Raw genomic sequence first — 10,000 nt, 5'->3', positions numbered from 1 at the left:
CTGTTCATCGTCCTCCTCTAACTCAGCTCTCGTTCATCTCCACCATCTCCATTTCTCCTAACCTTATTGTGCTGCTTCTTCCTTCTTCTTCTTCTTCTTCTTCTTCTTCTTCTTCTTCTTCTTCTTCTTCTTCTTCTTCTTCTTCTTCTTCTTCTTCTTCTTCTTCTTCTTCTTCTTCACAAAATAACACGTATAGCCTACTTTCTGCTTCTGCCCACCCTCTTCTTATCCTCTCCACTCTTCCTCCACTCTTCCTCTCCTCTTCCTCCCGCAGTGATCCAGCACCTTCACAGCCGTGCATAATTAGGCCTAAACACAGGCCTGCACAGGCCCACATCTGGAAGGAGTTTGGACATGGCAGTTTCCTACCAAGACGACTAAATATTTAGGTTGAGAGTTACTGCGTGTGGATGAACTCATGATAGAGGGGTGTGGGGAGGGAGAGAGCGGAGATAGAGAGGGGGAGAGAGAGGGGGAGAGGAAGATGGAGAAAGAGGGGGAGAAGAGAGAGAGAGAGAGAGAGAGAGAGAGAGAGAGAGAGAGAGAGAGAGAGAGAGAGAGAGAGAGAGAGAGAGAGAGAGAGAGAGGGGGGAGAGGGGAAGAGAGGGGGGAGAGGAAGATGGAGGAAGAGGGGGTGAAGAGAGGGAGAGAGACAGAGAGGGGAAAGAGGGGGGAGATATAGAGGGGGAGAGGAAGAGGGAGGAAGAGGGGGAGAAGAAGAGAGGGAGAGAGAGAAGAGAGGGAAGAGAGGGGGGGGGGGAGAGAGAGAGAGAGAGAGAGAGAGAGAGAGAGAGAGAGAGAGAGAGAGAGAGAGAGAGAGAGATGGGAGCGAGAGCAGGATATGGAGAGAAAGCGGGAGAGGGGGGGGGGGGGTGATGACTGTAACTCACGCTGAAAGGCTGAGAACAGAATCCTACAACATTAAACCATTGATACGTTTTGCTTTCCTGGGAACGAATAAAGAGAAGTGAAGCAGGGGTTCACTCAAAGTGAAATCAGATATATTATATTCAGGTGTTTCACTCAGAGTGAAATCAGATATGTTATATTCAGGTGTTTCACTCAGAGTGAAATCAGATATATTATATTCAGGGTTCAGTCAGTGAAATCAGATATATTATATTCAGCGGGTCACTCAGAGTGAAATCAGATATATTATATTCAGGGGTTCAGTCAGTGAAATCAGATATATTATATTCAGCGGGTCACTCAGAGTGAAATCAGATATATTATATTCAGGGGTTCAGTCAGTGAAATCAGATATATTATATTCAGGTGTTTCACTCAGAGTGAAATCAGCTATGTTATATTCAGGTGTTTCACTCAGAGTGAAATCAGATATATTATATTCAGGGGTTCAGTCAGTGAAATCAGATATATTATATTCAGCGGGTCACTCAGAGTGAAATCAGATATATTATATTCAGGGGTTCAGTCAGTGAAATCAGATATATTATATTCAGCGGGTCACTCAGAGTGAAATCAGATATAATATTTCAGGGGTTCAGTCAGTGAAATCAGATTATTATATTCAGGTGTTTCACTCAGAGTGAAATCAGCTATGTTATATTCAGGGGTTCAGTCAGTGAAATCAGATATATTATATTCAGGGGTTCAGTCAGTGAAATCAGATATATTATATTCAGGTGTTTCACTCAGAGTGAAATCAGCTATGTTATATTCAGGGGTGCATAATGAAGGTCATCAGCGTCTGCAGACTGGCCACTGGTCACCATCCCAAGGTGTGTCGGTGAGAAGGAGGCGACAACGTCGACAGGCTCACCGGTTGTTCCCTCGCGGCTGGCAGGAACAACAAACAGCCAACTAATAGTTTTAATAAACAAATCCCCGTCAGGATTTCCCATGAGGCTGAGGGGGCCTCAGCTGGAATGTTCATGGGGGCCAGCTGTTGTGCATTATGTATAGCGACCGGCCCCGGAAGCTGCAGGGCCCGGTGTCCCCCAAGCCCTTTACCACTACTGCACCGCTCGGAACAGAGGGGGACATTCCTCCACGCTGCCCCAGGAGAGAGGGCACCGAGGCTGGCTCTCAGGACACCAGATCCAGGGGAGGAGGAGGGACGGCGGGGAGCGAGCGAAGCAACCCCCGCTGCACCTGGAATACTGTCTGCAGTCTCTGGACAGACTGAGGAATGTCAGGAATAACAGGAATATCAACACAACTGCTAACATTCCACATCTGGAGCCAATGTCATGAGCGCGGCGGATAAGAGCATGAAACGCTATAGGGGAGAGAAACTCATAGAATCTTCTGGAAAATTAACTTACTGCAGTTCCCTTCTCGCCGTTTCCCAGAAAGAGGAGAGCGAGAAGAAGCGTTAAGATTTCACTCCGATTAAGAGCGGAATTGTTTGCTCCTCGTACACAGGCTCGTAAAAGTGTCACAGAATGCTAAACATGTGTAGGAAAACAAATAAAGCTAAATTAGTAGGTGCATGGATGGGAGATTATCTTCAATCACCTCCACCGCTGCCACCCAAGCAATATTTTATTCTTTCCTCTGGTTTGGAGCAAATGTGTTCCCCAGATGTTTATCCTGCCTTTATTAAGCAAGAAACACAAAGGCCCTATAAATGGACCGCTGGCCGCCTCCAGCTCTCCGGGGCATAAATCCCTCGACTGTGCCTCCTGCTCCGACAACGGAGCGCCTGGGCTTTTTCTTTTTTTCCCTCTCTTTTTCTTTTTTGACTGAGTCCATGAGCCTCGAGCGCCGCTCCCACTGGGTCAGAGAGGAGAGACAGCGAGGCACTGTGGGATTGTGGAGGACTACTGTCTTTGAGGAGGGGTTTCCAATCCAGAAGCGACGGTTGCGTTTTGTAAACAACGCAATTTTTTTTTTTTATTAATGCTAAATTCATAACGCGAAAATACATGGTAAACCCCCATAGAGCACAAATAACAGTTGTTGGGTTGTTTAGTTTTTTTTACCTTGGTTTGGACCTTGTAGTTTTTTTCCACACAAGTTGACTTATGTAAACTATTTAACAATAATAATAGTTTATCAAACTAAAATGGCCCGGGATGATTGAAGTGCATGCGAGAGCTCTCACTGTGGGTTGCAGAGCGGTCAGTCTTCCTTCCTGAACAGAAGGCGATTGTGAGGCGGCAGGGATGTTATGGTATAAAGGAAGGAGCCAAGCCACCATTAAGCACAGGGAGGAGGGTAAAAAAAAGAAACACGTAGAAATGTGTTTCTGTTTATTCTAGTTTTGCAAGGCCAAGTCAGCTGGACTGTGTGTAGGGGTGGATGAGGGGGGTGGGGGGGGGGGGTTGAACTCAAAGCTTCCCCGGGTCAGAGTCAGATTTAAAGTGACAGAGTTGTGACAAAGAGGCGGAGTCAGATGAAGGCTATACAGTCAGCCTGCCCTCACGCTGGTCCTAATGCTTCACAGAGACGCTAACTAAGTTCAGCATTGAGTGAAAACTGGATCAAGCTGTAAACTCCTGACCTAACAAGCCGTATTACCTCAGCAACTTCTCAATACGGTTACGACTAGAGGTCACAGGGTCACCGTCGTGTGGGCATGGCGGGGGGGGGGGGGGGGCATCAGAAGGCTCTTAAACTGTGTATCAATGTCTATGTTAATAGTCTCCTGTGAGTCTCTTGTGGTTATTATTCTATTCTATTAATACTCATATATTATCCTCTGAATTCCCAAATGAAGCCTATAGGTGTAGTGTTTCCAGTAATACAAATACTTTAGTGCCAACGTCAGCCCAAGACAGTTTAATTGCATTTTATAGCATGATCCTATATTCGTGAATTTCCCCAAGGGTATCAATAAATTAATATCTTATATTATCTTATCTTATTGGGCATGTGGGTTGACTTGTGAGACGCCTGCAGAGGCCAGAAGCCCGAGTAGGGAGCATAATAGTGTCAGAGAAACTCTTACAACTTACAAAGTAACGGTCCTGTTGGGAAGCAGGCTGGCATCTGGCGTCTCCGACAGCTCTTCCTTGCTGCAGCTGACTCGTCTCCCAACAGCTATGGTAGTGTGTGCTTTTGAGCGCTCATCTGTGCAGCTGCAGCTGCTGGTGATGAGCCCGGGGCAGGCCTGGGAGAGCCGGGACTCCGGGGCATGCGGCAACAGCAGCATCAGCAGCAGGCGCGCCAGGAGCGGCGTACCGACGCCGGCCACGAACATTATTGTCTTTCTGAATCTCACGTCAGCTGCCCCCCGTCATCCCATGTCTCCAGGGTGAAGCCTCCGAGGACAAGGGCTCAAACCTGAGGTCTGAGATGAATGACAAGTTGTGGTGCTCTCTGGTCGAACTTCAGCAGTGAGCGAACGTCATCATAGTAGCCATTCCACCTATAAATCCTTGTATACCTTCCCGTACATTTTACATTTGACTGCACATTATAGTGTATATTTCTGGATTGTATATTTTAGAATGTATATACATATTTTAGAATGTATATATTTGACTGTGTATTCTTATTTGTGACTACCGAATTGTTTAATGTGGTGCCGAATTTCCCTCGGGATTAATAAAGTACTTATATTATATTATATTATATTCCCAAACATTCGGCAGTTTTGGTTTGTTATGTGTGTGTAACCTCCTGTTATCTCATGGCAACGTGTGCGCACAACTTCATATAGGTCCACGGTTCATTAATCCCGGTGATGTGTTTGTCCAATCTCAATAAAAGCAGCCAAATACTTTTTCGCGTGGAAAAAGTTGTCCGTTGGAAATAAAATTACCGCTCACATGCAATTATATAAACTAGAATCGAATGGGATCGTGTCGCAGACGCAGATTCTGATTACCGTTATATGTCCAACATTCATTCAAAGGTGTTATTCCAGGTTCGACGAGGTCCATAACTCAACGGGCGACACTGACATCCATGGTACATTGGTACAACTAAGCAATAATTCCCCCAAAAAAACGTTGTAAAATTGTTTCGATGCTTTCTTCAGAGTGTTCAACAAGTTTGTTCTTTCGGATCCCGAAGTCCTGCTTGTATTTCCATGAAGCCAGTTGCGATGAGATCTACCCGAGAGAGAATCTGTATAGACTTGGAGCAGGATTTTGATGGTCTTGATCAGCTCCTGTGTATTTCCCAAAATCTAGCGGTTTTGCCTGCTTGCCACTCTGTCACACTCACATCCAGTTACTACCCCAAGTGCGCGCAGTCCGTGCGCGCGTCCGCGCGGTCCTAGTGCAGAAAATGCCATAGTTTAGTTTCATAGCCTTCTTAGATTACCTGAAAGGAGACAATACATTTACATACATTTGTAATTTAGCTGAAGGCTTTTATCCAAAGCGACTTGTACGACACGTCAGCAGGAAGGGTACAACTCTTTCAGCTGAGTAACAATGTTCATCAAAGTGTTGAAACTTGAGTGCTGCAGTGTTGAGTTGAGTGCATAATAGAGATCAGATATATAAGTATATATTAGGAAGAGTGCATGATAGTAAAAGACAGTAAGAAGGTTATTATTATTATAATTATATTTTTTCATTTCAGATATTGATTGAAGAAGTGTGTCTTTAGTCGACGGCCATGCCACAGAATGAAATGTCAACAACAGTGACAGCGACACCGGAGCCAACAGTCGCCCTTATCGGAAGTTAACTTGCTACCCCGTGATTGGCGTGGGTGTCTTTGGGTGGTGGGATAGGGTTTACTAGTTGGGCGCTTGGCCATGTCGTCGAGGCACAAGTGTCTCTGTGTTTTTTTTATTATTATAAATATGACATGTGTAGTAAATTCCCAAACATAGACTCATCAAACAGAATGTGTGGAAATATTTAGGCCTCAAAACAATAAGAAATATGAATGTGTTTGTGGTTACATAGACGTGATTGCCATTGTAGGCCACACAGGTCGATTTACACGTGAACTGAGTGGTCAAAAGATTACATCTATGACCGCAACCCAAGTGTCATCTGCTATGGCCGGGGACAATGGGCTCTGTAAAGATCAAACAAAGACAAAAGGTCATGTCTCGCTGGAGTATCCTGTCACACACACAATGATGAGGTTAAAAGAAAACAACTGTTACATCAAAGAAGTGTTATCAGCTGCTTACGGCTTGGGGACACAGACAGACACACAGAGATCCACACACACACACATTTTCGAATACACATCCACACACACACACTCACACACACAGAGACACACACATAGCCACACACACACACTCACACACACATAGCCACACACACACACTCACACACACATAGTCACACACACTCACACATACATACACATCCACACACACACACACACACTCACACACACACACACACACACACATTCACACACACTCACACACACACACACACACACACATTCACACACACACATACACACACACACACACACACACAGGAGATCTCCAAACTAACTATTTCCTAGTATATTGTTAAAATAGTAATTTGAATAAGTAAGTTAAAATATAATTAGTGTTTGGTCATACTAAAAATGTCTACAATTAGTTAATGTGTCTGTGCTATTTTCAATTAATGTTCAATATGATTAAATTGATTGTTACACATTCTGCAATCTGTTAAGCTTGTTATATGGTATTGAAATGTATTCTATTAAGCTAACAGAATGGTTAGATATATGTTCTGAAAGTCAAACAGACTTAGAAATATAGCTGTGTTTAGGTAATCAATATATTTTGAGGTACATCAAAGTACTAACAAGTCAAGTAATGTGTTTAAGTAAAAGATATAAGGAAATGAAAATGATGCAATGTTTAAACTTTGATTAAGGTAAAGGACAGCCTCTTTTTGCAGTTAGGTGGAGGGGGTTGGCCTATAGGCCAAACCCCTATTTTCAAAATGCAAGCTTAGCTGGCTTGTGATTGGAGCAATTAATGTGATGATGTCATCAACTCAAAGACACTCGGCCTCAGCTATAAGAATGGGGTGGAATGGTGGAGAGAAGGACTCACAACTCGAGGAACAACCGAAGAAGAACTCTGGAACCAACCAACAAACCCACGAAGACCTCTCTTACCATCTCATCCACAAGCAAGGCGGGCAAAGGACAAAGGAACTTTTTGGAGGGAAAAACTGAATCCTCTTTGTTATCAGCAGAGAACAAAGACTTTCAACAATTTATCAACTAGCATTCTCTTTACTGTTATATTAGCCTGGTTGTGTTCAATTACGGCATAGTGTTTTTGATCACAACTATAGCATTCTTTAATGTAATTTGTATACACTCTTTCTCTCTTATTAAACAACTGTTAAACTATCTTTCCTCCTTATTCACCTATCTGCCTTTTTGCCTGCTCAGTCAGATTGAAGAGAAGTGATTCCCAGCTTTAAAGTATTGAGACACAACGCCGAGAGTACTAACCAACAGGTTCTGAAGCAGAGCAGAACCAAAACAGCCTGGGAATCCACTTCATTTTGGTGCCGTGTTACCCGTGAACCAGTGGCGGCCCTACGAGATTTTTTCCCTTCACTCATCAGCCTACACGCCGGTCGACGAGGAGAACAACTGATCGATCGTCTTCAAGGGTGAGTGTGGGAGAAGAATGGGCTGCTCAGTTCGAACAACAAGGGGTTGGGGAAAGAAACTAAAGAATTTAACCTCATGTAATCATGATGTAAGGGTAAATTAAGTTGAATATTCTGGCTGGGGAGGGCGGTTCTGTAATCACCGGCGTAGTATATTTTATAGTAAAAATGTTAGCACTATGAACGGGGCGCCGTTCCCAGTCGGAACAAGTAAGGGGATAGGAACGTGTCTTAGATTCGTGCTCAGAGTTAAGCCGGGATAGACAACGTGCGTAGTATGTCTCTTAGAGTAGTGACTGAAGCACGCCGATGCATAGTATTCTCTATAGTAGAAGAGTTAGCACGAGTAGGTCTGGTTTTAGCCTTGGGCGCGGGCGGGCATGTAACAAAAATAGTGCTTAATGGAGTGTTTACCGGTCGCGCCGCGTGCGGCGTTCGGGAAAACGGTAATGTGCGTGAATGCTGATTTTGTATTTTTTAATTGTGTGCTTTTTAATTGTGTTAGGAAGCGTGTATGAATGTATGTTTGGCGAATGTTTATGGTTAGGAGTGATTGGTGGGACGTGTGAGAGTATAGTTATGTTATTGTGTAATTTAGGGCACCAATTGGCCGTAGGGAATTTTAATAAGGACGCCGGTTTTCCGAGGCCCGTCGAACGCAGCAGCCGTTAGCTGTGGTATTAGCCTCTGGACACCGGAGCATGCGGAGCGAAAAGTAGACGTAATTCAAATGTGTAAGGTCGATCGATAGTGTCTTGAGATTACGGGGATATGTAATGCACTTAAAAGTTTTCATATTCGTGGCGGATAAAATAGAGATGTATGTTTAAGGTGATCGGGATTATTTAGAACCCGACCCGGAAGTCGTTTTAAGCTCGCCGGAAATGACGACGGGGGGTCAATCTAGCGTTTTACTATTATGTTTTTATATTTCTAATTAGATCACTACACTGCGTTTTGAGGGAAATAGGATTCTGTTGTGGGGTATGTGGTATTGTATTAACGTTGCGAGGGGACGGCCCGCGCGGCGGAACGGGTCGTTGGGAACGTTTTTATGGGATCATGGGGTAAGCTAAGCTAATGCTACTTAGCCGCGCTAACGGCTAAAGCGGTCGCCGGATGTGACGTCGTAAGCGCGCGCTAGGTTGAAGCTAACGAAGCTAATATGCTAAGCTAACATGCTAAGCTAACTGTGCTGACGTCATGGCATGACGGACTCTCGGTATGTCTCGCGAGGGGCGTCCATCTTGACGGGCTCCGAGCGTCCATCTTGGAGGGTGCCGAGCGTCCATCTTGGGAGGGTGCCGAGCGTCCATCTTGGTAGGGGTGGCGAGCGTCCATTGTTAAGGGGAAGGTGGAGTTTATTGGGAATACGATAGGGGGCAGAAGTATACAGGATGAATATGTTTGATTCTGCTCACAGAACGTTTTCATTGTACACTCTCTCTCCCCCTCTCTTCCTCTCTCACTCCCCCTCTTCTCTTCTTCCCCTCTCTTTCTCTCTCTCTCTTCCCTCTCTCTCTCTCTCTTTCTCTCTCTCTCCTCTCTCCCTTTCTCTCTCTCTCTCTCTCTTTCTCTCTCTCTCTCTCTCTCTCTCTCTCTCTCTCTCTCTCTCTCTCTCTTCCTCTTTCTCTCTCCTCTCCCCTCTCACCTCCCTCTCTCTTTCTCTCTCTCTCTCTCTCTCTCTCTCTCTCTCTCTCTCTTCCTCTTTCTCTCTCCCTCTCCCTCTCCCTCTCCCTCTCAACCTCCCTCTCTCCTCTCTTTCTCTTTCTCTTTCTCTCTCTCTCTCTCTCTCTTCCCCCTCTCTCCCCCTCTTTCTCTCTCTCTCTTATTCTCTCTCTTTCTCTCTCTCCCTTTCTCTTTCTCTCTTTCTCTTTCTCTTTCTCTTTCTCTCTCTCTCGCCTCCCCTCCTCTCTCTCTCTTCCCTCTTTCACCCCCCCTCTCTTTCTTTCCTTCTCTCTCCCTCCCTCCCCCTTCACCCTCTCTCCTCTCTTTCCTCCCTCTCCCCCCCCCCCTCTCGCTCGCTCCCTCATTTCAACACCGCCTCTCTTCCATGTATTTCCCCTCCTAGGCCCCCCCGAAACGCTTTCTCTTTTTCTCCTGGTTTGGGGCCTGTATATAGAGTTTTGTTTATGGGTTTCAAACGCGGTGTAGTGCTGGGTATATTGTTTATTGCTGTTTACTGTAAGGTTTCAAAGGCGGTAGGCTGAGTTGGGACTTATTATGCGTAGGTTGTTCCATATTCAGTTTTATTGTTGTTTTTAGGGAATTTCTAGTGCTGGCAGTGGTATTGCCTGCGTTGGCTACACTTTGTTCGACAAGGCGTTCGTACTTCTTTCCTTACATTTGGACGGGCCCCGGCTGGGGCTCAGTACCAGTTCATGTTGGTGGGCCGTAAGTTGGAGCATAATTACTCTAACTTTGCATGCAATCACACTGAAATGTATAGGCTACCATGTCGACCTAAACGCTTGGCTCGTACT

General features: G+C 45.1%; 1 protein-coding gene across 1 annotated transcript in view; it reads right to left on the bottom strand.

Moving 5' to 3' along the window:
• The window catches only part of adgra2 (adhesion G protein-coupled receptor A2), a 174,763-nt gene extending 169,683 nt beyond the window's left edge, over window positions 1–5,080 (bottom strand). The window contains exon 1 of the mRNA XM_084322572.1: window positions 3,924–5,080. Coding sequence (XP_084178698.1) covers window positions 3,924–4,168 — 245 coding nt within the window. The 5' untranslated portion in view covers window positions 4,169–5,080. The remainder of the gene's footprint in view (window positions 1–3,923) is intronic.
• Window positions 5,081–10,000: the final 4,920 nt, after the last annotated feature.

This window comes from Notolepis coatsorum (genome assembly GCF_963971535.1).
Source record: "Notolepis coatsorum genome assembly, chromosome: 10".
Classification (NCBI taxonomy): Eukaryota; Metazoa; Chordata; class Actinopteri; order Aulopiformes; family Paralepididae; genus Notolepis; species Notolepis coatsorum.
This window is presented reverse-complemented; position numbering and strand designations above follow the sequence as displayed.